General features: G+C 67.0%; 8 protein-coding genes across 8 annotated transcripts; 2 read left to right on the forward strand and 6 right to left on the reverse strand.

Annotated features, from left to right (window-relative positions):
• Nucleotides 1–2,889: 2,889 nt before the first annotated feature.
• EMIHUDRAFT_73060 (hypothetical protein) lies at nt 2,890–3,927 on the reverse strand (the record flags this gene model as incomplete). Its single annotated transcript, XM_005781029.1, has 1 exon — nt 2,890–3,927. A coding segment is annotated over one exon (1,038 nt), but the record flags the coding sequence as incomplete, so codon positions are not given.
• Nucleotides 3,928–4,674: 747 nt separating this feature from the next.
• Nucleotides 4,675–5,264, reverse strand: EMIHUDRAFT_73045 (hypothetical protein; the record flags this gene model as incomplete). The annotated part of the gene is made up of 2 exons (XM_005781030.1): nt 4,675–4,875; nt 4,965–5,264. Coding segments are annotated over 2 exons (501 nt in total), but the record flags the coding sequence as incomplete, so codon positions are not given.
• A 371-nt stretch (nt 5,265–5,635) lies between these two features.
• Nucleotides 5,636–6,850, reverse strand: EMIHUDRAFT_234808 (hypothetical protein; the record flags this gene model as incomplete). The annotated part of the gene is made up of 2 exons (XM_005781031.1): nt 5,636–6,268; nt 6,359–6,850. The coding sequence occupies 2 exons, from the start codon at nt 6,848–6,850 to the stop codon at nt 5,636–5,638; spliced, it is 1,125 nt and encodes a 374-aa protein (XP_005781088.1).
• Nucleotides 6,851–8,247: 1,397 nt separating this feature from the next.
• Nucleotides 8,248–9,085, reverse strand: EMIHUDRAFT_366197 (hypothetical protein). The gene is made up of 2 exons (XM_005781032.1): nt 8,622–9,085; nt 8,248–8,527 (listed from the first exon to the last, which is right to left on the reverse strand). Exons 1-2 carry the CDS (start codon nt 9,066–9,068, stop codon nt 8,354–8,356), a joined length of 621 nt encoding a protein of 206 aa, XP_005781089.1. The 5' UTR covers nt 9,069–9,085; the 3' UTR covers nt 8,248–8,353.
• A 7,071-nt stretch (nt 9,086–16,156) lies between these two features.
• On the reverse strand, nt 16,157–16,832 carry EMIHUDRAFT_234811 (hypothetical protein; the record flags this gene model as incomplete). The annotated part of the gene is made up of 2 exons (XM_005781033.1): nt 16,157–16,315; nt 16,380–16,832. 2 exons carry the CDS (start codon nt 16,830–16,832, stop codon nt 16,157–16,159), a joined length of 612 nt encoding a protein of 203 aa, XP_005781090.1.
• A 2,500-nt stretch (nt 16,833–19,332) lies between these two features.
• Nucleotides 19,333–21,155, forward strand: EMIHUDRAFT_424128 (hypothetical protein). The gene is made up of 2 exons (XM_005781034.1): nt 19,333–20,523; nt 21,019–21,155. The coding sequence occupies exon 1, from the start codon at nt 19,344–19,346 to the stop codon at nt 20,388–20,390; it is 1,047 nt and encodes a 348-aa protein (XP_005781091.1). The 5' UTR covers nt 19,333–19,343; the 3' UTR covers nt 20,391–20,523; nt 21,019–21,155.
• A 969-nt stretch (nt 21,156–22,124) lies between these two features.
• On the reverse strand, nt 22,125–24,053 carry EMIHUDRAFT_114172 (hypothetical protein; the record flags this gene model as incomplete). Its single annotated transcript, XM_005781035.1, has 1 exon — nt 22,125–24,053. The coding sequence occupies one exon, from the start codon at nt 24,051–24,053 to the stop codon at nt 22,125–22,127; it is 1,929 nt and encodes a 642-aa protein (XP_005781092.1).
• Nucleotides 24,054–26,944: 2,891 nt separating this feature from the next.
• EMIHUDRAFT_55791 (hypothetical protein) lies at nt 26,945–27,476 on the forward strand (the record flags this gene model as incomplete). Its single annotated transcript, XM_005781036.1, has 2 exons — nt 26,945–27,159; nt 27,305–27,476. Coding segments are annotated over 2 exons (387 nt in total), but the record flags the coding sequence as incomplete, so codon positions are not given.
• Nucleotides 27,477–27,788: the final 312 nt, after the last annotated feature.

Consider the following 27,788-nt stretch of genomic DNA (forward strand, 5'->3'; position numbering starts at 1 on the left):
TTCACTACCTCGCGCCTCTGATCAGCGCGACGCCTGACCTTTGTTGTCTCACCTGCAGACAACGGGGGAGTGTGAGAGATAAGCATAAGGCCCGACTCAGGAGCTTTCACACGATCACACCTCTCCGATTCCCAGACAGAGAGAGGAGACTTGCTTGTCCCAGAGAGTGTGTAGTTTCACCCCATCCCCAGGGCCTCCAGGGCTCGCACCTCAACCTCTCACAGACCAGCGCAAAGCGCCATAGGACGTATTTTCTTCTCACTCAATAACAAGGCTGTGAACAGCTGAACAGTCCCATCCGTCGGGCCGAAGTCCTTCCCGGCTGTTTGCTTTGTGTGCAACCGCTCTTTTACATCGCTACATCCTCCCCGTTCACAGCCTTGTCAATGAGAACACCTCGAGAGAGGACACGTTGGCTCACACGGCAGCACTCTGCCAGGGGAGCAACAACTCTAACAAGCACGCCATCGGCCGCCGTGTGACACATGCGCTTGCTGCTTTGTGCCGGAGCGGTGGTGATGTTTTGTGCCCAGGTCGCGGCCATTCCGCGAGGCCGCCACTACCGCCTCAGACGCCGCCGCGGCCGGGCCAGGTGCGACGACTCCTGCGCCGCTGCTCTCGACGGCGTCTGCAGCGACGGCAGCAGTTTGTGGCGCAGTCCGCAGAGCCAGGAGCAGGTCCGAGTGCTCTGCGACCTCGGCACGGACTGCACAGACTGTGCGGGCGCCGGCGCCAGAGCAGGCGCGGCCGGGCTGCACCGCCTGGCCGCCGCCAGTGCCGCCTCGCTCAACGCCTCGAACACACTCCTCCTCCAAGAGAGGTCCGTCGAGGTCTTCGCGGCGTGGACCCGCACGCAGCCCGCCTTTCTGATGCCCTACACGACTGGGCGGGCCGACTTTGACGTCTCTGCCCACATGGAGCGCCACCGCGCCGTCGAGCCGCTGTACAATGTCTACTGGCGCCGGCTGACCGAGGCGTGCTGCGCCGACAACGGGCTCGTCATCGACGTGGGAGCAAACTTCGGGTACTACTCGCTGTACGCCGCCTCGCTAGGCTGCCGTGTCATCGCGTGGGAGCCGGTCCCCGTCTTCCGCGCCTTCCTCCGGATCGGCGTCGCCCTCAACAACCTCTCCCACCGAGTCGAGGTGCGCGAGTCGGTCGTGTCTGACGTCGCCGCGCAGCCCGTGGAGATGCGGGTGCCGGACCGCGGCATCTGGGGCACCGCGTCGGTGGGAGGGCTGAATGTCGACCCGGCGGTCAAGTCCAACACGTACACCGTCCACTCCACCACCGAGGCGCACCACCCCGCCGCCAGCCGACCGCAGCCTGGCCACGCCACGCCTCGCTGCGGGCCACGCCCCCTCACGCCCCCTCACGCCCCCGCCCCGCCCCGCCCCGCCAGGTGGTCGACGACGTCGTGCACGAGCAGCCGTGCGCGCTGAAGCTCGACGTTGAGGGGTACGAGCCGAAGGTGGTTGCCGGCATGAGGCGGCTGCTGCGCGAGGCGCCACCAAAGGCGAGCCGGCCTGCTGCTGTGTGTCTCCTCTCTCTCACGCCGGCTCACACGCTCACCCGCCCGGCACCGCCGCGCCCGAGGGGGTAGAGAGGCGACCGCCCAGCCGCGTCCGCAGGCGGTGCTCACCGAGTACTCCCCGGGCGTGGCGGAGCGGGCGCGCAGGCTCGTCGACTTGCGCGAGTTCGCGCACTCCCTCGAGGCCTTCGCCGCCGCCGGGCGAGGGGAGGAGCTGCCCGGCGCGGCATCTCGTCGGCCAGCCTCGGGTCATCCCGGCTCCTCGCGGTCCCTCTAGGTACAAGATGTACCACTTGCGGGGCGTGACCAAGTCGGGCGCTCTCAAAGGCAACTGGTCGCTGCTGCAGCTGCCACCGCTCGACGAGATCACGGCCGCCACCCTCGCGGCGGAGCGAAAGAATGCGGACAACGCCGCGCAAGACAGCCGCTCCGGCCACGAATACTCCGTGCCGTGGGACGTGCACCCCAGGTGGCGCCGCACCGCCGGGAGCACACTTCGCGCACCCGCCCCCGCACCCGTCCCCCGCACCCCGCACCCCGCACCCCGCACCCCGCACCCCGCCGCAGGTCGCTCCGCGCCGAGTTTGCGCACAACACGGACTTGCTGCTCGCCCTCGACCGCTCGGCCATCGCCACCGCGCGCGAGGTCGGCATCGACGCAGCCTCCGACCGCTTCGGGCTCGGCGGCGGCGACTGCCACGACACGATCCGCGACGGCAACCCCGCCGAGGTGATTGGGCGGCTGTGCATCGATCGGAATCGGACCATTGCCGAGGCCGTGGCCAAGGCGGAGCTGCCTCGCCCTCTGACGAGGCAGCAGCGGTCGCGCCACCAGCAGGTCAGCCGCCAGGCCCGCGGTTGGAGGCTGACGGGCTCGCCAGGCCAAAGGGGCCGAGAGATGGTGCGCCTCGCCGACTTTGAGGGTGGCGACATGAGACGGAGCGGGCGGAGAAGCTTGTCGCAGCTCAATCTGCTGTCCGAGCTGAAGGTGGGGCAGGTGCTAGAGGGATGAGAGAACAACGGAGGAGAACAAATTACGCCGGCGGGGTGCCGAAAATCGATGCCAAAATCTCGGTGCGTATGTGACATAATGAGTATGTGCCCGGGTCTGCCGGTGATCATGCTTTTTATAGAGTTGTATTCGTTGTGCTTTTTTTCAATATCTAGGCTCCTGAGTCGTCGTCCTCTGTGGGTGTGGCTCTGTGCGCGTGTGTGCGCCGTGCGCAGCGGCCGCGCGCCGGAGACTTTCTTTTCAGAGAGTTGTTTTGTTCTTCACAGCAAAGGAGAATAGACGGAGACCAAGACGTGTTATCAGAACTCTCACGGGACGTGCGAGTCAGGTCTAGGCGGCTCCCTCGTCATTGCCTGCCGCGGCCCGACGGCCACGACGCACCAGGGAGCCAAGAGGTGGTGCTGGTTCTCTTGGAACGCCGGGCACTCCGTGGATTCGGCGAGACGCACTCGAGACCCTCCAGGGCGTTGACGAGCGAGCCTTGCCTCTCCACCGCCACCCGGACCGCCATGCGCAGCGGCTCTGTGTTCGACCTCGCGGGTCCCTGCACCCACCCCTCGGCGAGCAAGGCGCGCGCTGTCGCACGCTTGCTCGGCTCTCTCATGAGCATCGCCTTGACGACCGCTTTGGCCTCGGAGGAGACCCCCGCCCAGCTGGCGTCGAATTTGTAGCGGCCGATGCGGTTGCGCTGGAGGACCTCCTCATCGTCGAGGCCCGGCGCAGCAAATGCCTCGCAGCCCGAGAGGAGCGCGTACAGCATCGCTCCAAGCGAGAAGACGTCCACGGAGGTGTCGTAGGGAAGGCCGGCGAGCACCTCGGGCGCCGTGTAGCCCGGTGTCCCCACGCACTCACACAGCTCATCGCCTGGCTCAGGCTGAGCCGCCAAGCCAAAGTCCGCGATGCGGATAGCCCCAACCTCGCCGTTGGCGCCGGCATCGACGAGCAGCACGTTCTCGGGCTTGAGGTCGCGGTGGACGATACCGCGGTCGTGCATGGTCGTGAGCGCCGAGAGCGCCTGCTGTAGCAGCCGGCTGACGTGCGCCTCGTTGTACTCGTCGTCGTCGAGCCGGCCGCCAGAGCTGAAGTGCGCGACGACGTGATCGTACAGCGTCCCGTAGGGCAGCAACTCCATCACCACCACCATCCGGCGAGGCTCGTCGTAAAAGTTGAAGACGGAGCAGATGTTGGGGTGGTAGTCAACCTGCCGCTGCAAATCTACCTCCTTCCTCAGCCGAGCCTTTGCGTTCCGCGAGAGCCCCACCTTGCTGATCAGCTTGGCCGCCATCCGCTCGCCCGACTGGAGGCACGTAACCGCATGGACCACCCCTTGACCTCCCTCGCCCAGCATGTCGCCGAGCTCGTACCGCTCCTCGAAATGGACTCGACTGCTCTCGAACGCATGCACCGCCGCCGACTTTCGGTGGCGGGAGAGGTGCGAGCGCCACAGGTCGCGGCTCCGACGGGCGCTGTCGGTGGCGCGCGCGCTCTCTGCGCCGCTAACAGAGGCTCGGTGCTGCGCGCTCTCGCGGGCGTTGACGAGCGCGGTGATGAGCAAGTTGCGCAGTGCGGTGGTGATCGCGGTCTGGCTCTCGCCAAAGTGGAGCAGCAGCTCGCGCTCCACGAGCGCGCCGCAGCAGATACTGCTTCCCGACCGGCCTCTACCAGTGATGCAGACGGCGAGGCCAAGTGGAGAGATGCCTGGGAAGGAGGTGGGCACGGCGCTGCCGACGCCACTGAGGTCAAAGTTCTCGGTGCCCGGCTCGGTGATGGAAGTTTCCTCCGCCTCGCGCGCCGCGTCGCGGTCTTGGAAGAAAACGAGCCGGTATGGCGTGATGACAACCCACCGCGAGCGCCACGTGCCGAGCCAGCGGCTCTTCTTGTGCACGTACCCCTCGAAGAGGACCCACTCGGAGCGCGAGGTGCGCAACGAGTTGAGGTCGTCGCTCGCCTCGCTGACTGAGTCGTTCACCGAGGCCGAGAGCCCGTCCGGCGAGTGCGAGTAGTGCGTCGAGTGCGAGCGATGCGAGTGGTGGTGGTGCGACTCGTGCTCGAGCGCAGCGAGGAAGACGTCGCTCGTGGCCGGCTGAGAAAAGTGGTGGAAGGAGATCTGCGTGGCTGATCGCAGCGCCTCGAGCGACGTCGCCGCGACGCAGTCCGTAAGCGTCACGACGTGCAGCCCCTTGTCGAAGGCGGTGCGCATAGTCGACTCAACACAGACGTTGGCGAGGAAGCCACATAGCCCAACGGTGCTGATGGAGTACTCCTGCAAGATTGCCTCGAGGTTGGTGCCCGTGAAGCAATCAAGGCCCTGTTTGTTCTGCAGCACCACATCCTACGACCCGGGGAGGGAGGGTGTACCGTGGTGCGGCAAAAGAAGGGTGTGATACGGCTGATGGCTCAAGCCTGGTCGTGCACCGGGACAGACATCTCGGCGCCCCATGAGCCGCGCAAGAAGAGGCCGCGATAGAGGCCGGTCATCATGCCAGCACGTGCGTCGGCAGAAGCGACCTTTGGGTCGACCACATTTGGACAGTGGATGATTAGCACACCTCGCTCGCGCGCGCCAGCGATAAGCTCAAGGCTTTTCTGAAGCATGCGCGTGGCCTCCAGCACGACTCGCACGGAGGCATACAGCCCGCCCCGCGGGTCCGTGAATTCATTCTGGTACTCAATCAGCAGCAGGGCAGTGGTCCGCCGCGAAATGTGAAGCTTTGGTGACATATTGTCCCTCGTTTACGCGGGAGGGGCCGGCTGCGGTGGACGTCTTCAAGACCTCCTTCGAAAAAAGATTCGTTTTCACCGATTGTTCTTCACCTTCCTACCTAACCTAACCTAACGCCAATCATCCGGCCCGCTGCGCTTCTTAGCTCCCCGGCGGCCCTGGGTGTGCGGTTACCGACTGCACTCCAAGAGCAAGTGCTCCAACACCAAGTGCGGGTCCAAGCTCCAACTCCAAGGACCAAGCCGCAAGAGCGGTCCATCGTCAAAAGGTTCGTTTGAAACTGTGAGGTGCGAAATCTCTGAGTCTGACCCTGTTGGGTGGTGGCGGCGTGCCGTAGCTCCTCCCAGCCCTAGTTTGTTGTCAGATGTCTTCAGTTCCCCTGTGTCGCCCTCCTCTTCTTCTTTCGGATCGCTCGCGCCGCCTCTGGCTTGTGCGGAAGGGCGCCGCGAGCCGAGCCCTGCCGCCCCCCTGGCCCCTCCCCCGCTTCTTCCGTGCCCTCCTCGCTGCCGGCCCCCACCTCGTTCGCGCCCGCACGGAGCGAGCCGGCCGCCTCGAGCCTCTGCAGGAGCGCGCGGTGCGCCTCGAGGAGCCGCGCCACCTCCGCCGCCGCCGGGAGGGCAGCGCCGCCGCCGTCAGCCGTGTTGCCGTCGGCGTGCAGGCCCAGAGCCCGCAGCCACGCGTGCACTATCTCGCGCTCGGCGCGCCGCCACGCCTTGTGCTGCTCGTCGCTGAGCGCCAGCCGGTCCTGCACGAGCGGCAGCAGGCGCCCTCTTTCGTGGAGCAGGAGCAGCTCCGCGAGGGCGGGCGCCGAGTGCTGCACGCCGCCCCGCAGCGACACCCCGAGCAGCGGAGGAGCGGGCTCGCCGCGTTCGCCGCCCAGCGCCGCCGCCAGCCGTTCTTGCCACCGCCGAGGCACGCCCGACGGGCCGCCCACACACAACAGCAGGTCGCTCACGCCGCACCCTCGCAGCGACGCCGCCAGCGCGCCGGCGGCTGTTGTGTGCTCGAGTGGCGGCGCCGCGGCGTCCAGAAGCAGGGCAACGACGCGACCGCCGGCGGCGCGGGCCCTCACGGCCGCCGCCCACCCCGCCACCCACGCCCACATGCACTCGGGAGAGCCGTCGGGCGCAACCTCGAGCGGCGCGTGGGAGACGCCCGACGCCGCAGGCAGCTCGCCCGAGGCGGCGCGCAGCGCTGCGCCGATCACGACCGCCTCAGTGGCGCGCTTCGTGCCACGCTCACTCAGCCACCCGCCAAACTCGGCCAGGCTGTACCGGATCACTGCACGCGGAGAGACGAGCGCAAACTGAGCGACGGAGGGCCGGAAGAGAGCGCCCTCGGAGCAGCACATGCGCAGTGCCGTCTGCATGTTGTCCAGACGGCCACGCCATGCGTCGGCCACGCCACCGCACGCAGCACACAGCGCCGGCCCGCGCCCGCGCTCGTTGAGGTGCACGCCCGGAGAGCGCAAGCCGTCGCTGCCTCGCTGGTCCTCGGCGGTCTCGAGGTAGAGGACGTGCACGAGAGTGGCTGAGGAAGGCTTGTTCGACCGAGGAGGCCTGGAGCCTCGTTGCTTCCGCTTCATGGTGCAGTGGGGGAGGGGTCCGAGGGGGGGGGTGGTGCCGTGGGGAGACAGCGGGTCGGCCGGCGGACCGGAAGGCCGGGGCCGGAGGGCCCCGGGGTGAGGCCTGGAGCCAACTGTCTGGGGAGGTGAGAGTCGAGCTGACTCGGCCTCTGCGAGTGGAATCGGGCCGTGCGAGCCCACCGCGCACCGGGCGTAGACCCGTCGCGGCGGCGGCTGGACCGCCGTGATCTACGACAAGAGGGACCGTGCCTTCCCGAGCTTAGTGAGGAGCCGGAGGAGGGGGAGGGCGAGCCGAGAACGATAGAGAGGCCGCGGATGCGGGCGACTCGCCGACCAGGGAGCCTGCAGGGAGAGCCGGCCCGACCTCCCGGGGAGGGGTGGCGACGAGACACGATGCCGCCGCCCTCGCCCGGGGAGGCCCCGCCCGGGCTGTCAGCTCCCTCGGAGCCAATGGGGCTAGCCGGCGGAGGTGGGGCGGGGGGCCGCCTCCGAAGAAGAGACATCAAAAACGAGTTCAGAGGCAGTGGGGCGACGCCCGAAAAGCGAGCAAGAGACCGAACCAGACCGAAGATTCGCCCTGATGGGTGCGGGACGAGGCCCCCGCGCCGGGGAGCCGCCGCGCAGCCGGGCAGTGTACACGTTAAGTAGTCGTGTGTGTACGTGACGGGTGGTGTCCGGTAGTGTCCGTGACCGTGTCCACTAGCTCCGAGTAGAGGGGGCGTTCTGCAGTTAAGGGGAAACCCGGTACACGGAGCCCTCTCGGAGACCCGTGTTTACTTTACGGCCCTTTCCCCGCGAACGCGCACCCCCTGGGCTAGGGCTCTCTTGCCCGCAACCCGATACCGATCATCCGGCCCGCTGGGTGCGCTTCTTATAGCTCCCCGGCCCTGGGGATGTGAGGTTAATGACTGCACTCCAAGTGTAGGCCGGTCGCTCCCCCGTCTTTAGACCCTGTTGAGTCGTTCCGGAACTTGAAGTTGACGCATCACAAAGAACCCAAATCCGACCCTGCCAACCGAGCAAGCCCATGGGGGACGCGAGGTCTTGCTCCACCTTCTCGGCGCTCGCGTCGCCCAACCTGAGAGCCTCAGCCGCCATGCCGGGGCACATCTTGACCGGAGCGACTCAACAGGTGGTGGCGCGGAGCCACGGCGAAGGACGCAAGCGCCGACGTGCCGACGGCGCCGAAGAGAAGCACAGCTTTCAGCAGCATTCAGTTGTGCCACAAAAAGAAGTTTATACTCCCAGTGTCGTGCAAAAAAGAATTCAATGAGCTTCTAAGCCGCGCGTGGACACTAGAGGAGCCGGGGCCCGGTTTCCGCAGTGCTCTGCGCGGCGCATGGTGCCTCCGGACATTCGACTTGGACATTCGTCGGTCGACTTAGGTCGCCTTTTCCTTGAATACCCCTGAATGAAGGAAAACTTCCGCGCCCCAACCTACTAACCTATCACAACGCACCTCGTGCACGGCCTACTCCACTCCCGCGCCGTCCCGCGCCGTCCTCACTTGAGCGTGCTGAGGTACGCCACCACGTCCACTCGGTCCTTCTCCTTCTTGAAGCCCGGGAAGGCCATCGAGGTGCCCTTGACCACCTCCTTTGGCTTGGCCAGGAAAGAGAGCATCGTCTCCTCAGTCCAGGTCGAGTTGAAGCTCGACATCGCCTTGGTGTACTTGTACTGCGGTTGGCGATACGGGGCGTGAGCGGACGCGCGGACGGAAGCGAGCAGGGGGCAGGGGACCGCCGGGCTGGGGCGCGGCTGGCGGCGGCACCGCTTTGTCGTGCGCCGTCTGCGCGCCGATGATGCTGTAGAGGTTGGGGCCCTGCTTGCTGGGTCCGCCCTCGTTGCAAGTGTGACACGCGGCGCACTTCGCCTTGAACAGGGTGGCTCCCCTCGCGGTGTCGGCAGGCTCTGCCGGCGCACTCGCCGCCGCCGGCGCGTCTTTTGCCGTCGTCTCTGGAGCCTTGGCCGCCTTGTCGGGCGGCTTCTCGGTCTTCTTCTTCTTCTTCGGCTTGGACGCTGCTGGCGGCGCGGCGGCCGGCTGGGACTCGCCATTCTCCTTGTCCCACTCTTGCGAGGCATGCAGCCGGGCCTCATCGTGCAGCTTAGCGAGGAGAACCTCCTGGCGCATCCTCGCCTGCCGCGCTCGGATCAGGGCCTCGGTGTCCTGGCCAATACCCGTGGCGCCCGAGGCAGCCGCAGAGACCACACCGCCCATGGCACAGACCGAGGTGTCCGCCGGCGTACCAGGTAGACCCCGGGGGACAGGAATCGCGGAAATGTCGGCAAGGCGTGGTGCATTTTTTCTTTTCCCCCTTCCCACCATCCTACATTCATACATACCACGCCGTGGTTTCTTAGCTCCGGCCGGCACTCAGGCCAGAGCCGCCGTAAGGAGTTTTATTGTTTCTCTAGGCACGGCGGCACGGACGGGACTGGCTGTGTTAGTGCCAGCCAGTGCGCGCCAGCCAGTCAGTCCCGCCCGCGCGCGTGATAGTGTCGTGCAAGGGAGTTTGGTTGTACGTTTACTCGAGGAGAGGTCAGCTGCGGTCCGATCCGAGGGCGATGGCCGATGCCAGAGTCTGCCGCCGAGTCGGCTCTCTGGATGACGGGCAACACAAAACCAACATGGACGGGAAGACGCACACACACGCCTCCATCCACTCGCACTCCACTCAGAACACCGCAGACTTGAAAAGTGACAAGTGTGCGCGCCGCAGCGCGCAGGCGAGGAAGGAGCCCCTTCGGAATGGGGGTGAGGAGGCAACCCCTCCGGCTACGACAAGATGCTTGCACGGGATCTGTGGTCCTCACGGGGATGACCCGTCTCCTCCACGCAGATCGAGACGAAGGGACGGCCGAGCAGTATTCGTTCATTAATATGTAATTAATTGATGCATTTTGAGGAAAACGGACAATTAATCAGATGGAAGCAGGAAGCTTCCATCCCGGCGGCGTGGTTCGAATCCACACAAGCCGAAGGTGATGGGTTCGCGAGTCTGGAGGTCTCGGAAGCCCACCCATTGAGGGGAAGTGAGAACTCCTCCGCCCACCCTGATCATGCTGAACAAGCTCCTCTTGTAGCTCGATCGGTCACACCGCCATCACCGCCGACGTCTCCCAGTGAGATGATGGAGAGGGGGGACGACACCGCTCGATCTACCCTCTGGGGTCCCTCAGCGGCGTGCACCTCGATCCTGTACCGTGTTTGTTATGACCCCCCCCCCAATGAGCACGCCAGCGAGGGAGGGCGAGACGATCGAGGGGTCCCGTAGAGCTCTACCATGCGGAATCGACCCTATTGAGTGCGGGTCAGGAGGCCCTAAAACGGCGGGAGGGGTAGGGGTGCCGCTGTAGGGGTGTGGAGGGGTCCTGAGCCCTGGCTGTCAGGCTGTCAGGTGCTGTCAGGTGATCTGTCGGGCTGTCGGGCACTGTCAGGCACTGTCAGGTGCCTCTGTCAGACCAGCTGTCAGGTGCTGTCTCAGTGCTGTCGGGTGCTGTCGGGTGCTTGTCTGACATCAGAGGTGATCTGTAGCTGTCGGGTGCTGTCGGAGCTGTCGGGTGTTGCTGTCAGACGCTGTCGGAGCTGTCAGAGCTGTCAGGCTGCTGCTGCTGTCAGATCAGTGTCAGACGTAGGGCCGGTGCTGTCAGGTGCTGTCAGGTGGTGCTGTCGGGGTGCTGTCAGGCTCTGACACACACCTGCCACACTTATGACACTATCACGTATCAAGAGGAGACCAGCAAGGACTCTACTGCACATACTCTGTCTCTATGTACTCTGCCTCCGGTCCCACCATCTTCATGGTGGACGTCGCCATATCTTCTTGTCTGCCGCACTGAGAGAATAGAAGTAGCAGAGAGGCACGAGGATGGAGTGCTTCTTCAGGTACACCTTGCTGATGATCTGGTAGTTGCTGGTCCAGCGGAAGGCCCCTCCCCATCGTTGTGTCGCTCGTCAGCTTGTAGTACTTGCACGCTCTGTTCTGGTAGCGGCAAGTGCTCCAAGATGAAGTGCTCCGCGCGCGAAAAAAGAAAATTCATACGTCTGCGCTTCTTACCTCCCCGGCCCTGGGTGTGCGGTTGCTGACTGCACTCCAAGTTGCTCCAAGTGCAAGTGCCAAGTGCCTTTACGGCCATCAGCGGGCAGCGCAATACAGTCGCCGAGGTCCGTGGTTGATACGGAATAACAAGGGGGGGGAAAGCACCGCGGCGGTGCGGGCAACCGGCCAACCGCTAGTCCCCTGCTGCCCCGGCAGCATCCACCTCCATCGCGTCCACACGAGCACAGACCTTCCGCCGCTTCAGCTGGAACTGCACGATAGCTCCTGGCGCGCGCTTCAGCGCTGCCGCCTCCTTCCCGCCTCCTCCCCCCGCCAGCGCCAGCAGGAGCGGGCCGGCTGCCTCCTCAGGCTCTCGCGCGGCCGCGGGCCGTACCGGCTCCGGCAGTGCAGGCAGCCCGATCGCGAGCCTCCAACGCCGGATCTCGTCGGCCCGCTCCTCGGGCGATGGCGACGGCGGCGGCTCCACCGGCGGCGGCTCCGCCTCCTCCACCTCCTCCGCCACCCCACTCGCCGGCGCCTCCGCTGCCTCCGCCGCCGCCGGCGCCTCTGCTGCCGCCCTCTCCTCGAGCCACTCCTTGAGCTCCGCCTCCTCTGCGCTCGCGACGCTGCGAAGGGCAGGCGCCCTCGCCGGAGAGGGCTGTGCGTGCGCGCCATCCGCCCCCGCCGCCCCCTCACTGCACGCCGCCGCGCCGCACGCCGCCGCATCCGCCTGGCCTGCCGGAGCCTGGCCGTCCGGCGCGCTGCCTGCCGTCTCTGGTTCGCCGCCTGCGCCGGTGGGCTGCGCTGCCGCCACGTCCGCTGGCTTGGCCCTCGCCGCACCTGCCGCCGCCGCCGCACCTGCCACGGCCGCCGCCGCCGCCGCCTCCGCCGCCGCCGCCGCCTCCGCCGCCGCCGCCTCCGCCGCCGCCGCCGCCTCCGCCTCCGCCGCCTCCGCCTCCGCCGCCGCCTCCGCCTCCGCCGCCTCCGCCGCCTCCCTCGCTCGGGCTCGCTCCTGCGCCGCCAGCCGCTCGGCCGTCACCCTCTCGCGGTGCTCGTCGTTGAGCTTGGCGAGCGCCGCGGCGGTCGGGGGCTGGACGCTCGGCCGAGGCGGCGGGGGGGGGAGGGGGCGCGGCTTGGGCGTGTAGGCCACGCCCTTCTTGTGCGCCTTCCTCCACTCCTTGATCTCCTGCTTGCTCGGCTCCCCGTACGCCGGACTCAGCGTCACCGCCGCCTTTGGAACCGCAACCTCGCCGCCGCCGCCGCCGTCGGCGTACTTGACCTTGAGCACCATCCAGTCCTTCTCGTCGAAGCCGACAAACTCGGCGGCGTGCCATGTGGCGCTCCACTGCCGCCGCGCGAGCCGCTCGCTCAGCTTGCTGCCTCCTCCCTCCTCGGCGAGCTCCTCGCCCAGCCCGCGCCTCGCCAGCACCGGCTGGCCCGGGAAGTAGACTCGCGCGTTGTTGGCGGGCACCTGCGGGAAGGGCCCCGGACAGGTCTAGGGAACGTCCCTGTAGGGAAGCAGAACCGTCTTGGCGGGCACCGAGTGGGCGCGCACGGAGAGGGCAGGCACCGACTCGAGCCAGCCGGTGGCGCAGCTGGCCGGAGGCAGCGGCGAGGGCGCGGCCTGCCACTCCTCTAGCTTGAGCTCGCGGTAAGTCGGCCTTGGAGGGAACCAGACCACGTACCTCTGCTCGTGCGGCTCGTACTGCACCGCAATCGCAAGCGCGCCCTCGCCCAGCGAGCCATCCGAGCCGCTGCCGCCGGCGCCGCCGAGCGAGGCGAAGGCGCCGACCTCTGCGGCGCGCCGCATCGCGGCGGGCCCGGGCTCGGCCACCACGAAGCGCGAGACCAGGCAGAACGGGTCGGTGTGTGGCGCCGCCACCGAGCGGACAAAGGTGCGCCGCAGCAGCGCGCCCTTGTCGTCCTCCTTGTGGACCAGGCCGTGCGTCAGGCGGCGAAAGCCGTCGTCGACCTTGTGCTCCATCTCCTTGGTCATGTGCAGCACGTACTCGGCGAGCAGGTCGACCGGCGAGATTTGGAGCGACGCCGAGCGGCCGTCTGCAATCGCCCGGAACATCTCCTGCTTCCCCTTCCGCGGCTGGCCTTTCTGCCGGATGGTCTTATCGCCCTTGTCTTCGTACTCGGGCCAGAAGCGGCCAACGTCCCAGAGGTGCGACCGCCGCGGTAGCGTCGCCTTGAGCCTGACAGTGCTGTACTCAGACATCGAAGATGTCAAGCCGCGAGGGACACCCTGGGGTTCCGGCTCCTCCCGGATAGGGGCTCTGGGCGCACTGGCTGGCCCCTCCCAGATAGGTAGGTAGGTTGGTCTTGTTTCGCCCAAAAGGGCCCTGCAATAGGTAGGTACCCCCTATTTTCATCCTTTGCGGCCTGGGGATAGGTAGGTAGGTAGGGCGTTTTGGCGCGAGTCAGTGGGCACAGACCCCCTATCCAGCTAGGAGCCGGAACCCTGCCTGGCAGGAAAAGAAAGTAAAATTTCTTCCTTTCTAGTTTCTTTGATTTCAAATGAAAACAGAGAACAGAAATATTACGTGTATTTGGAATGATTTTACTATTGTCAGGAGCGCGCGTAACTCTCCTCTTCAGTCTGCTCGTGCTGCTGCTGGACTTGCTGCTGCTGCTGCTGCTGCTGCTGCGAGAGGAGGCGCCTCGTCGCTCGTCAAGTCGACAACCTCGGCAAATCTACCGCCACCGCCTCCTCCTCCTCCTCCTCCGCCGCCGCCGCCGCCGCCGCCGCCTCCGCCGCCTCCGCCTGCGCCAACGCCTCCGCCGCCCTCATCGTCGCCGCCTCTGCTGCGCTTCCGAGGACCTTGCAGCGGCGCTGCGGGCGGCAGCCGCTCCGCGACCCAAGCCTCAATGCAGCCTCGAACGCGAGCGTCAAAGCCGACGCCGCTGTGCACCCCTCCGAACTTGGGCGCCACGCCGTCGAACTCGAACGCCCGTGCCTGCAGCTCGTCCCGCCCTCTAGGAAGCGCCTCTAGGAAGTGTCTAGGAAGTGTCTAGCCCGTGCCTGCAGCTCGTCCCGCCCTCTAGGAAGCGCCTCTAGGAAGTGTCTAGGAAGTGTCTAGCCCGTGCCTGCAGCTCGTCCCGCGCGCGCCGCATCCGCTGCACCGCCACCACCTCGTCGGCGGCCGCGTGGACGAGCAGGACGGGTGCGCCTGTGCGGGACGTGCGGGCGTGTCGTGGGCGTGTCTTGGGCGTGCCCAGCCGGCAGTGGGCAGGGGTGGGAGCGGGGGCGACACCGTGTGCGATGTCCCTCTCGCGCACCGAGGCGGGAAGCCACCCCGACACGGAGACGACGCCAGCGAGGCGCAGGCCGGCGGGCAAGCCGAGAGAGTGCCACTGCAGCGCCACCTGAAGCGCCTTTGCGCCGCCCTGCGACACGCCCGCCACCACGACGCGCCTCGCGCCGGCCGCAGCGCACGCACGCAGCGCGCCGGCCACCGCGTGCTCCTCGAGCGCGTCGCCTGACCCGTCGAACCAGTGCGGCTGGTCTTGTGCCGCCCGCAGCGCCGGCCCGATCGGCGCTTGCCACCCGTCGACGTGCGAGAGCCGGCCGCGCCGCCACGCCGCCTGCGCCCCGCTCCACACCTTGCTCGGCCCGAAGGCGCCGTGCAGCCACACCAGCGCCGTGCCGCCGGCCGGAGCGGACGGCGCGCTCGCCTCGGCCGGCGACACGAGCGGCGACGGAACGAGCCCGCGCCGCTCGAGCGCCGCGAGCTGCGCTTGCTGCCGCCGCCGCTTGAGCGACTCCGCGGCAGGCGAGCCAGCGGCAGGCGAGCCAGCGGCAGGCGAGCCAGGGGCAGGCGAGCCAGCGGCAGGCGAGCCAGGGGCAGGCGAGCCAGGGGCAGGCGAGCCAGGGGCAGGGGCCGACGGCGACGCCACCCCGGAAGCAGCGCCACCGCTGCCGCCCAGCACGCGGCCTGCGCCGCTGAAGGGCTGCGGCTGTGCTGCATGCGGCTGTGCTGCATGCCCCTTTCCCTCTGCTGCCGGCGCCGGCGCGCGAGCCGCCGCCGCTCGCAGCTGAGCGAGCGCCTCCTGCAGGACCCGCGCCGAGGCGTCTCCCACGCGAGGGAGGTTGCGCGCCTGCTCGACCGACGTGATGGGGACCTCGGCGGCGGCGACGATGTTGGCGAGGGCGTAGGCCTTCCGCCCCAGATCCGCGCGTCGGAAGAGGTACCAGTGCAGAGGCAGGTTTACGTGGAGTGGGGCGAGCGACGCAGAGAAGCCGATCGAAGAGAAGTGCACGACCCCTCGCGCGTACTCGTTGCCCGCCGTGCAGTGAACGGCGCGCAGATTGTCGCTGTCGAGCGTCGAGGCCCAGCGGAAGCCTCCGCCGTGCGCGCACAGTGCCGCGTCCATGGCCTTGCGCAGCGAGTGGATCGGGCCGTCGGCTGCCGCCAGGCACGCCCTCTCGACGCGGTCGGAGAACGGAAGCGAGCGCTTCGCCGCCGCCACCAGGTCTTCCAGGCGCCGCTTCAGCGCCTCTGGGACGAGGCCGGGCTGGCCGCGCGCGCAGGTCTCCGCTGGGTAGTGCCCGAGGATTTCCGGCCGCAGGTAGCAGACCGTGAAGTGCGGCGGAGGGCCGCCGCCGCCGCCGCCGCCGCCGCCCGACTGCACGCGGATGTTGAATGTGGCGACCACTTTCCAGTACTGGAGCGTGCTCGCTTCTCGCGTGAGCAGGCCCTGTCTCATGCCGAGGTTGATCGCCCCGCGCATCAGTGGGACGGGGTCAGAAAGTGTCGGCAGCCCCGGCAGCAAGGTTTGGGATGTAACGCCACCATGCGCAGAGGACGATGCACCACCGCCACCGCCGGAGGCTGGCACGCTCTCGGGTTCGCTCTCGGGGACCAGGTTTTCTTGTTTGAACGCGGCTCGCGACCTCTCTCCGCACGGAAAGTCGACAACGTACCGCTGCTTCTGGGCTTGGTACTTGACGATTCGAACCTTTGCTCCGTTGAGGTGCTCAGTTTGCAATCCAGTCAAGCGGGCTTCCGAGCCGGGGGCAAGCATACACACCTTGTTCGGCACTGAACACTTGTTGTGGGATGGGTCGGGCGGACGTATGGCTGCGCACGGCGGGGTAAGTACCCACTGACGCCCCCCACAGCAAATCGGGGTTTGCCCTTTCAGCTAGTTCGCTTTGGAAAAAAGAATTTTGAACGCACTCGGCAAGGGACGGGGGCGCGCTCTGGCGCTAATAACACAGGTAAGAAGATCCACACATGATGCCAACACAACCTCTCTCTCACGCTGGGCCGGAGACAGTACTGCTGGTCGTTTGCTCGTCCTGCTCCATCTCGCGATGAGCCACGTACGAGAGGAATCCGCCCCAGCCGCACGCCACGACGGACATGAATGCGATGCGCAGATGCGGCGGCACGAAAACAAAGTTGATCGCGTTGGCCTACGCGGCACAGGCGAGCGGTGAATTTGCACGACAGGGCGGCGCGGCAGTGCGACGGCGTCACCGGCAGCCACAGCATGAAGGAGGTGCAGACGATGCGTCTCACGTCCGCACGCAGCCGCTGATAGGTATCGGACGCCACCTTTGCGCGTCCCGACGCGGCACTCAGACGTCCGGCCAATGCCGCTTCGACACACGAGCTCCAGCAGAGGAAGCTCGGGCTGATGAGGGACGACGAGACGGCTTGGTTCAGAAGGAGCTTCGGCGCGAGCTGGCGGAGCGCGGAGCCTGGCCACACTCGGTCCAGGAGACCGTACCACTTATACAGAGCCGGGCTGACGCCGCCGTTGAAGACGGCCGCCGTCGCATTGCGCTGAGGGTCGAACAGCGCTTGCCGCTCGACGGCTGCTTGCGTGGTGGCGTCGCCGGCGGCCATGACCAGAGCGCCGGTGGCAAACTGCACTGCCACGGGCCGTGACTGCGACGCGCGCAGGTAGCGGGCCAGCAGTGAGGCCATACAGTCGCGACGAATGATCTACGAGTTTCTGGCGCCTACGAATTCATGGAATCGAGCACGATTTTTCTCCTCAGCTCCCCGGCCCTGGATGTGAGGCTGATGACTGCACTCCAAGTGTTCCAAGTTTCTTGCAAAAAAGGGGAAGTCCTGTGTTCACGATGTACCCGTGTGTGGTCCGGCCAGTGCTCGAGGAAGTGGTGGAGCCGGCGCTCAAGAAGTCGTTCGTGCTGCTGGCTGAGTGAGGCGGGCCACAGCCCGCAGGAGCTCATCGATCGACCAGGCCTGGGCGGAGGCCCAGCAGGACGGACGGGCGCTTCGGTGGCTGCGGCCTCGGCGGGCACGCACAAACGGCGGATGCGAGCTTTGCGGCGGCTGTCCTCTCGGTCTACCCGTCACTACGTGACACCGTCGCACTGCGGGGCATGCCCCTTCTCCCCGGTGGCAGGCAGGGGAAGAGACAGTGCCGATGCTGCAGCACTTTGCGCAGCACTACAATGACATCAGCCAACGGCGTGGCGATGTCGCGCGCATCTACGCGGTGCGTGCACAAGACAAGGAGTTTGGCCCCTGCCACAACGTACGAGCTTGGCCGCTTCTGTCGTCCGCCCATGCTGCCGTCGGCGCAGCGCATCCCGCCTATTGGCGACCTCTTCACGCAGCAGAGCACCTCTCCAGTCCCGAAACAGGGCACGCTCGCTGCTGTCGGGGCCCACGAAACGTGGATCGCGTGCCTGGCGGCGTGCGAGGAGATGGACAAAACACGCCGCAGTCGGAGGCGATTAAGTCCAGGGAGGCGATTCGCTACATCTCGATCTCCCAGTTCGGCGCCGCTGGATGGCTCGACATGCGCCCTGATGGACTCCACCACACGAAGATGGTGTCGGCGATGTTCCTGACGGCGATACAGCGCAGGCACAGGCTCTACTTGTCGGTGATTGCGCCCACTCTCGTCGAGAAGGCTGCCGCGGGCGAGCACGTCACGGTGGGAGAGTACAAGGGCGACTCCCTCGCCAACTCCAACAAGGGCGACCGCACCTCCAAGCACAACGGGGTGCTAAGGGCCGCCCAGAATGCCATCCGGGCGCGCTCGGTTGGCAGCATCATCCTCGGGGATAAGGAAAAGCCCGAGGTGACGCGGCACCTCAACGACACACGACACGTCCGTGACTGACATCTGCGAGCTCGGCGGTGACTTCGCCACGATGCGGGACGTGCATTACGAGGTCAAGTGCTGGAACCCGCTCATCAAGTCGACGACGGCGGGGAGGGGCTCGTGGGACAAAGGTGGCAATGTGGCGTCGGTGGGCCACCTCTGCGGGTTTGGAAACACGCTGGACAAGGCGTTGCCGGCGGTCGTGGGGTGCAAGGAGCGTGGCCGTCAGGTGGACGGACCGCTCGACCACTCGACTGGAAAGGGATGGGTCAAAGACCAGCGTATGGAAAGGGGTGGGTCAAGACGGATACGGGCTGGAAGTGGATGGGGGCGCAGTACTACGACGCGAAGTGGGTCAAGAAAGCCATAACGCGGCTGGTGCTCGTGAAAACTTTGGGTGGCATTGCGCCGCCCACCAAGCAGTTCCTCCACGTGTTCGCCAAGGAAGCGGCGGGCACCAACACGGACCGGACGGTGTACGGGGCGGCGTCGGCGAGCGCCTCCTCCTTCGTCGTCCACCACACGCCTCCATCCACACGCAGCAGATCTCCATGGCGGCGGTGGCGGGCGACGCCGGAAACATCAACAAGCAGGCGCGCAATGCGCGTGCCGACTGGGTTAAATCCCCTGGGCGTGCCAAATGGGTCAACGACGTCAACAACAAGCAAGCGGCAGACGGACGTCCTCTTAGGACTTAGCCTCGGCCCCAGTGGGGGGCGCCCACGCCGCCTAGCTCCGCGGACGGACGGGCCCCTCCACCCTTCACGTACGGATCATGTTCATGTAGTCCCCACAATCGCTGTCGTGGGATCGCTTGTCATGTGACAGAGTGCGCTGTGTTAAATCATCGATTTCTTGGAGCACTTGGAGTGCGCTCATCAACCTCACGTGCAGGACGAGATTTCGTTTCTCTGCAGGTGTGTACTCTTTTTGCTTGGGGCGGACAGCATGCCGGGGTAGGTAGGGTAGGTCTGGGCTTGGGTTTTTTCCTCTCTTCACGCCGGAATTTTCAAAAAAAGAAATTTTCGGCGAAAATCACGACGTCAACCCTCCCCAAGTGGGTGATCTGGTGCTTGTAGGGCTTGATAGTGGCCTGCCACGTCACAGGAAGGACTGTGATTGCAGGAGAGTACCGCCAGCCATCACTGTAGTTGGTATAGTACCCCACCTTCACCAGCCCCGTGATTTCTTTTTTAGTTTCCCATAAGTAGGGTAGGTAGGTAGGTAGGTAGGTAGGGGCACCGCAGGGGCCGGTCAGGTTTTTCCAGAATTTCAGCATGCTGTCCGCCCCAAGCAAAAAGAGTACACACCCTAGTTCTCTCTTTTTGGTGCGCACTCACACCGCCAAAGGCACACCAATGCCGTCCGCCCCGTTCGAGGATTACTACGAGGTCCTCGGGCTGCAGCGCGGCGCGAGCAAGGCGGAGGTATCGCGCGCGTACCGCAAGCTTTCGCTCGAGGTCCACCCCGATCGGTACAAGGGCCCCGACCCGGATGGCGCCGTCGCGCGCTTCCTCAAGCTGACGCAGGCCAAGGAGGTGCTCGAGGATGACAAGGCGCGGGCGGCGTTCGACGCCGTGGTCGACGCCAAGGCGGCACACCGCGCCCGCCAGGAAGCGCAGGAAGGCGGCCGGCGCAAGATGCGGGAGGAGCTCGAGGCGCGAGAGGCGGCGGCAAAGGCGGCAAAGTTCGCGCCCTCCGCTGCGGCGGCAGCGGCGAAAGAGGAGCGGGAGCGCGAGTCGGCCGAGGCGGCTGCGCGCGCCGAGCTGCAGCGTGAGATCGAGCGGCTGCGTCGCACGGGACGCCTCGACCCCACCCGACCCGCGGCAGCGGCCCCGGCGGCGGCGGCGGCGCCCGCGGCGGCGCCTGCGGCGCAGGCGGCGGGCGGGTCGTACTCAGTGGTGGTGCGCTGGCAGGCCGCCGACGCCTTCACCGAGCAGGACCTCCGTCCGCTGCTGCTGGCGGCCGCGGGGAGCGCCGCTCCCGAGGCGGCCACCTCCATTCGCGCGGCGGCGCTTGCGGTGGCCGGGCGCAAGGCGCTGCTGCAGGTGCCGGCTGCGGTGGCGGAGGCGCTGGTTAGCTCGCGCGCGCTCGTGGACCGGGGCCTGCAGGTGAGCTTCGCCGGAGGCGCCGCGGAGGCCGCCGCCGCCGCAAAAGAGGCGGCCGCGCACGGCGCGGCGCCCTCCGGCGGCCCGCCTGACCAGCTGCCGGAGGGTTGGCGCACGGCGATCGCGCCGGACGGGCGGCCGTACTTTTACCACGCGCCGAGCCGCAGGACGCGGTGGAAGCGGCCGGCTGCCGGCGGCGGCGGGGACCGGCTGAGCCACGAGGCGCTCGAGGTGGCGACGCTCGAGCGGCTGCGCCGCGCGAGCGAGGCGCAAAGGCAGGCGCGCGGGGGGGCGTGACACTTGGCGTGACGAGCTCTCCGACTCGAGAGCGCGTGGCTGCGACCAGGTCTATCCCCGAATGGCTGTCCGGATCCAATCGATGGAGCGTGTCTGCTTGAGTGATCGTACGCGGGTATGTCTGTATGCTGTCTCTGTAAAGGGTGTGGACCGTGAGTTGACGGAAATCCGGGGACGCCGCGACCCACCTCGCCACGCAGACGGTCCCGCGCCTCGCCGTTAAGACGGCTACACGACCGCGGCTCATGTGCGTGTAGCCGTCTTTGCCCGGAGTGAATACTCCAACGCGCTCGTCGGTGACGGTGTCTCCCCCAACCTGCGCCGCGCTCGGCGAACCTCGACAGCGCCTTCGGTGGCATGCTGCTCTTTGCGACAGAAGCCTGGAGAGCAGCTCCTCTGCTGCTCACACGCTCTGCACAGTTGGCACAGCCCACTGTGCGGCTGCCAAAGCGTCGCGACGTTGATTGAGTCTCAGCGGTGATGGTTGCCTGATTGGTGACGGCCCCCTCCTCTGGGGGGAGGCGAGGGCCCTAGGGGGTACCCATGCGGGGGGGGAGATGGGGTCCCCCAGCCCGCCGCAGGCGCCGCTTTTTTTGGCATTTCGCGCGATTTTTTACTTGTTTTCATGAGGCTGCTGCTGCTGTCAGACGTTGGGCTGTTGCTGTCAGGTGCTGTCAGGTGGTGCTGTCGGGGTGCTGTCAGGCTCTGACACACACCAGCCACACTTATGACACTATCAAGAGGAGACCAGCAGGGCTCTACTACACATACTCTCAGCCTCTCCTCCTACACGGCGTGATCACGCCGGCGGCGGCGGCCGCCCCTGGGGAGCGCAGATGGCGGCGCAGGCGCAGGCGGCGGCGGCGGCACAGACGGCGGCGGCCACCCCCACCCAGACGCCGTAGGCATATGACTGTAGGGCCCCAGAAGGCTAGCTGGTAGCTTCATTTGTAGTAGCACAGCCGCCGGTGCTAGAGAGGGGTCCCCGCAGACGCGCAGAGGTGTGGGACGGGAGGGTTGAGAGAGAGACCCATGACCATCCCATGACTACATGGACCACACTCACATGTCTTTGCATGTAACAGTGTTGTTATACCCTCATGGGGCACAAGAAAGAGGCTCTACGGGGTCTGACTGTGTGTACGGTCTGTGCTGCTGTCGGGGGCTGTCAGCGCTGCTGTCAGGCCACTGTGTGCTGTCGGGCTGTCGGGCAGCTGTCAGGCTGTCACGTTAGGGCCTGACAGCGACGGAGCACCTCGACTGTCAGACTCTGCTGTCAGGCTGTCAGATACGTGCTGTCAGGCTGTCGGAGAAAGTGCTGTCGGCGCTGTCACGTGTCAGGTGTCACCTGCGTGTTCAGACACGTGTCGCAGCAGTCAGGCTGTCGGGCACTGTCAGGCGCTGTCCGGGGTTTGCTGTCAGGCTGTCAGACCAGGGCTCAGCACACTGTGAGACCATGGATGTGAGGTCAAAATAAGATGAAGTTAAAGAATATGCGCGGCAGCATTCCGCCGGCCCCGGTGTACAGTGTGCTAGCGATCCGAGCTTTCTGCGCGGTGCATGATCCGCTCACATCTCATTCTCACAACCCACCGTCGGCCCGCTCGAGCCGAGAGTCGGACTGGCAGTCGCGCGGCGGCGGGGGAGGAGGGGGAGGGGGGGGGGGTCTGCACACGGCACTGCTGCGGGGCTCGCCCTTCCCGAGGCGTGGCTCGTCCCTCCCCCTCCGACCGCTCAGCCTCTCCCGACTGGCACCGCCAGCTGAGCCTCGGCGTCCACGCCCACGTACGAGCAGCAGAACGCGTGCGCCTCGAGGCGGAGGCTGCTCCCTGCGGCCCGGCCCGGCACCTTGATCGCAAACTTGGCGACGTGCTCCGCGCCGGGCGGCGCTGCCACGCCGACCAAGCCCCGCAGCCTCGCCCCTCCCGCGTCGGAGAGGCAGAGCAGCCACGCCTCGGCGGAGGGTGGCGAGCGAGGCGCGTGAACCGGGCAGCCGGGCGCGCGCTCGTGCGGCAGGCTCAGGCAGACCTCGACGGTGAGCCGGTCCCCGGGCAGCGTCTCGCCCCCCTCCTCCTCCTCGCCCTCCACGTAGGCGCGCGCCGACAGCTGCGGCCGCGGCATCACGCGGCAGAAGGAGCGCACCTCCGCCTCCTGCGCGCCGTCGAGCCCGGCGCTCGAGAGGAGCGCCGCCCTCGCCCCGTCCGCCAGCGCCGCCAGCCGCGCCACCGCGGAGCCGCCGCAGTCCGGCGCGTCGCTGGCGGTGGCGCCGCCGCTCCCCCTCTTCTTGCCGCCCGCCTTCTTGCCCTTTCGCTTGTGGCGGGCTCGGCCCGCGCCGCCGCCGCCCTCCGCCTCCGTCCCCATAAGGGCCGCCTCCGCCTCCGCCTCCGCCGCCTCTGCAAAGGAAGCCTCCGCCCCGGCTGCCGCAACCTCCGCCTCCTCCGCCGCGGGCGCCGCCATCGCCGCCGCCACCGCCACGGCGGCGCGCGGCGTGAAGTGCGGCGCCTGCAGCAGCGTGTCAAAGGGGCGCGGCTTGCGGAAGGGCACCGCCTGGGTGAGGCAGGAGCGCAGCTCGGCGAGGTCCCGCACCGCACCGAGCGGCTGGTCGAGCCCGCCCTCGCAGAAGCCCTCCGCCGCCGCGGCCGCCTCGGCGAAGGACTGCAGCGCGCTCGGCGCCTCCTCGAGCAGCGCCTGAAGGCGTGGGCGCCACTCGGCCGCAAGCTCGCGCCGCGCCAGGTGCAGCGCGAGGAGAGACCACGCGGCCGCCTCCGCCGGCTCCGCCGCCGCCAGCTCCGCGCCGAAGCGCTTCTCCTCCCCGCCCTGCCCGTCCGCCTCGCGCAGCTCCGCCGCCTCGGCCGCGAGCGGGCCGGCGAGCGAGGCGAGGGCCGGCGGCAGCGGCTGCGCGACGGCGCGCGCGAGGGCGAGGAGGAGCGACTCGCGCGACGGCCGGGCCGCCTGCCTGGCGGGGTGGCTGGCCGTCTGCCTGGCGGAGCCTCCGCCGAGTGCGGCGCCGACGTAGAGCTGCTGCGCCTTTGCCTGCGCCGCCTGCTTGGCGGCCGACTCGCGGCCCATGGAGCGGAGCCGGAGGAGGGGCCAGCACACCACCACCAGCAGCAGCGGCCCTAGCACGTACGGCCGCTCGAGCAGCTCCGGCGTCGCAAAGCCAACCTGTTGGTACTGCCCGGCGCCTCGCTCAAACGCCTCGCGCGCGGCGTCGTCGGTCAAAATCTTGTGCGCCTTGGCAACCTCGACGAAGCGCTCGTGCGCCCGCGGATCCGGGTTCTTGTCCGGGTGCAGCGTCGCCGCGAGCCGCCGGTACGCCGACCTGATCTCGGCCTGCGTCGCGCCCGAGTCGACGCCGAGAGCCTCGTGCGGGTCAAAGGTGGCGGCGGGCGCGCCGCCGGCGAGGAGGAGATACCCCTCGGCGAGGACGAGGACGAGGTAGAGCGCGTTGAGCGCCGTCGAGTGCCGTTTTAAGCGGCTCGGCCGCCGCCGGACGGCGCAGCTCACAACCTCCGAGTCCGCGCCGAAGCCGAGCTTGCGCCACGCGGCCGCCTCGTCGGAGCTCGCTCGAGTCAGCTTGATGAGCGTCCACGGGAGCAGGACGGTGGTGCAGAAGGTGAGGAGGAAGATGGTGGACGTGTCCTCCTCGCTCTCTGTCGCCATCGTGGAGGTGCCACTCGGTCGCTCACACCTCACCGAACGCAATCGAACGCGCACCCCTGCGAGCGAGTTCTTTTATACCAGGTTGCAACCCTTGTTCCGCACTGTGCTGTGAACAGAGCACCAACCAACAGCTCTCAGGACCCCCCGGTGCTGGGGTGCTGCCAGCAACCAACCAAGTCGAGCGGAGCAGCGTCGTTCCGATGTTTCGGCGGGCACTTCTCACCTAAGTCCTTGTGGCGGGCCGCCAGGCCCGGAAGCAGATGCCGACGAGGATCAGACACGGCGCGCTATCTGGGCTCGGAGGTCGGCAAAAAGGTTGCGCAACCCCAACCGACACCAGCGACCAGGATCGTCGATCGAGGTAGGTGCACGCTGCTGAAGCAGTGCACCTACATAGTGCGGGACCTGGGGCAGCAACCAACAACCTGGATGGGGACGGGGTGCTGCTCAACCGGCGGCAAACAGCAGCGTTCACAGCCGAGTGCGGAACAAGGGTTGCAACTTGGTAAAGAACTCGCTCGCTGAGCGGCGGCACAAGAAGAAAAATAAACGAAGGAGTGCTCCAAGTACCTGACGTGTGAGGCGTGCAGTGTGATGTTCATTAGCTCCGAGTAGAGGGGGCGTCCTGCAGTTAAGGGGAAACCCGGTACGCGGGGCCAACCCTCGGAGCCCCGTGTTTACTTTACGGCCCTTTCCCTGCGAACGCGCACCCCCCCTAGGGGTCAGGGCTCTCTAGCCCGTAGCCCGATCCCGATCATCCGGCCCGCTGGGTGCGCTTCTGAGCTCCCCGGCCCTGGATGTGAGGCTGCTGACTGCACTCCAAGTGCTCCAAGAGAGGGCTGTGGCGGTAAAGTCGACGGTGACGATAAAGACGGAAGAGGTGGCGATGGAGAGGGCGAGCTGGACGAGCTGGATGAGGGCCGGCCGTGTGGAACGCGAGAGTGGCACCGGCTGTGCACGCCGGGGTCTCGAGAGAGAGAGATTTTTGAAGACCAACAAGAAATCACGACTCTCACAGAGATTTGGGCTCGGCAGCTTGTTAGCCCTCAGCCGAAGCTGGGGCCGGTCCCGTAGCCGAGAGAGCCCGCGCCGATGAGTTCGACGCGGTCGGGGGGCCTTGTGGAGAGGCCAGCGAGGTGGCGATCGCTGTACTTCATGGGGGTCATCAAGTGACCGCGACTGACAAGCCAGAGGTCGATACTCTGGACGACCCATTGACCCATAGGATGCCACGAATGCCTGGAGGAGAGGGAGGCGAGGCCAGAGGCAGACTCAGCTGCTCTCGGGTGATCTCGCTTTGGTGGCCGAAGGACCCGATGGTCCTGTCACATTCGCGTTCCGAGTCGTGGGGGTAGAAGAATTCGAGGTAGAATCGAGTCAGCACATCCTTGTAGTACAGCGGACCGCCAGGCTCGCCGGCAGCATCCGCAGGGAGGCAGTATATGAGGCACCAGTCTTCTGGAGAGCTCAACAGCTGCGGCCACGATGGCGGAGTCGGCCGCGGTTCGAACGAGCAGCTTTTGGCTGCGGGATCGAATCGCGGAAGGCTCATGCCCTCGCGGAGCGACGCGGGTCGCGCGGCGCGCGCGTGTGCGAAATGCGACAACAGACGACAGATGACAGACGCCTGAGCGCTGTACGACTGAACGACCGTCGCCACAATCGCCACCGCCGCCATCTTGACGAGCAGCGCGAGCGCGCTCGTCGGCGGCCAGCCGTCGCGGGCCGGGCCGAGCCCGGCCTCAACCGGCCGCGCCGCCGCAGCAGGCCCGGAGGCCCACATGGCGGCCGACCAGCTGATAAGGAGGTTCTCGAGTCAGGCCGAGGTTGTCGTATGTCGGTTGTTGTCGGATGTCGTCGGCCATGGTTGACGGCACTGCACGTGCCGGGTACCGATCCATCATGGGTCACCACGTTTGATTGCGGGAGCACGAGGGCTCCCACTCGCGCCCGGCGGCGCGCGGAGGAGGCCGAGAGTATAGGCCAAGTACAAACAAGAGCAGAAAGAGAGCAGCTACGATACGACCGCAGTTCGGCAGAGCCGAACTAGGAGGAGACGCGTGACACAATCGAGGGACGAAACTCATGTGAGACAGAGGGTCACGCGGGACAGGAGTAAAGTGCCAAAGGGGGCCCCACAGAGAGTAGTTACTATCCGCATTCCAACGGCGCCAGCGGCGCAATCTCGGGGGACTTACATTGAGGCGCTCCGCAACCAGAAGGGTGTCGGCGAGTGGAGCGTGGAGCAGCTGCAGCAGCTCCGCGACACGGCACACGGGCGCGTGCTCCTACCTCATGGCGCTGCGGGCTCGGCGGCGCAGTAGAGGGAGGGGCCGAGGGACCATACCCCCCCATCCCTGTCGAGGGCTAGTCTTGGGCGGTCAGGACCATACCCCCCCCCCCCCACCCTTCGGGAGGCTACCATACCATACCCCGCAAAAAGTTGGAACCAAGTGGGCGGGAGAGGACAAAGGCAGCAGCCAACCGCGATATCGTATCCAGCATCATGTACGGCGGAGGCGCTTTCGGGGGCTACGACGCGGGCGGGTTTGGCGGCGGCGGCCAGTTTGGCGGCGACCAGTTCGGCGGCGACCAGTTTGGCGGCGGCGGCGGCTTCGTGGCGGGGGTGCGCGCGCCCGCTCCTCTCGACGGCACACGCACACGCGCACCCGGCTGACCGCGGCGCGGCGCGCGTGCGTGCGGCAGGGTGGGGACCAGTTTGGTGGCCAGGCCTACCAGCAGGGCAGCCAGGGCGCGGCGGGCGGCTTCAACGTGGACAACAGCGGTCCCGACGGCAAGGTGGCTTTGCGCACACCCACAGCAGCCGCGGCCGCTGGTTCGCCCACAAGCTCACCCCGCCCCCTCGGATGCCGCTCGCCTGCGCCGCGCAGGCGAAGAACGCCAAGGAGAAGCAGTCGCTGCTGCCTGTCACCATCAAGCAGCTGAAGAATGCTCCCTCGGCCGCGTCGGGCGAGCAGAACTTCACCGTTGACGGACACGAGCTGCACCAGGTCACCATCGTGGGTCTCATCATGACCGCCGAGGAGCAGAACACGAACCTGCAGTACACCATCGACGACGGCACCGACGACATCATCGTCAAGATGTGGTGCGCCTCGCAGCCGCCATCCCCCTCCCGCCGCCCCTCCCCTCTCCCTCTGAGGGGAGGCGGCCGCAGAGCGCCGAGGGCGAGGCTGCCCCCCGTTCCCTCCACCCCTCCGCCTCGCACCCGCCTCCCCGCGGGCCCGCAGGGTGGACCAGGAGTCGGAGGAGCTCATGGTCCAGCGGCGCGCGGAGTGGCGCGAGGGCAAGGTCGTCCGGGTCGTCGGCCAGCTCCGCATGTTCAACAACTCGCGCTCGATCGTGGCGTACAACATCCAGCCGCTGGCCGACTTCAACGAGTACACCTTCCACTTCATCGAGGCGGCCCGCCGCCCGCCACACCCGCGACCCGCACCCGCACCCGCACCCGCAACCTCCCCCCCCCCCCCCCCACCTCCCCTCTCACCCCTCTCACCCCTCTCACCCCTCTCACCCCTCTCACCCCTCTCACCCTCTGCGCCGGGGAGGCGTTGTTGTAGGCTAGGACGCAAGCGTGTCCGTCGCCCTTTTCAAACTCGGGGCCCACACTCCGCTACGCCCTACACTCCGACCCGAAGAGCGAATATTTGGAGGGGGCGGCGCCGCCGCCTAAAAGGGGTCGACAATAGCCAGGCCCGAAAATAAAAGACGCAT

This window comes from Emiliania huxleyi (genome assembly GCF_000372725.1).
Source record: "Emiliania huxleyi CCMP1516 chromosome Unknown EMIHUscaffold_209, whole genome shotgun sequence".
NCBI lineage: Eukaryota > Haptophyta > Isochrysidales > Noelaerhabdaceae > Emiliania > Emiliania huxleyi.

Coding starts and splice junctions, on each gene's coding strand:
- EMIHUDRAFT_366197 (XM_005781032.1), bottom strand. CDS start 9,068: ATGGGCGGTGTGGTCTCTGCGGCTGCCTCGGGCGCCACGGGTATTGGC. Junction 8,528..8,621: donor AGACGGCGCACGACAAAGCG/GTGCCGCCGCCA, acceptor CGCCAACCGCAG/TACAAGTACACCAAGGCGAT.
- EMIHUDRAFT_424128 (XM_005781034.1), top strand. CDS start 19,344: ATGCCGTCCGCCCCGTTCGAGGATTACTACGAGGTCCTCGGGCTGCAG.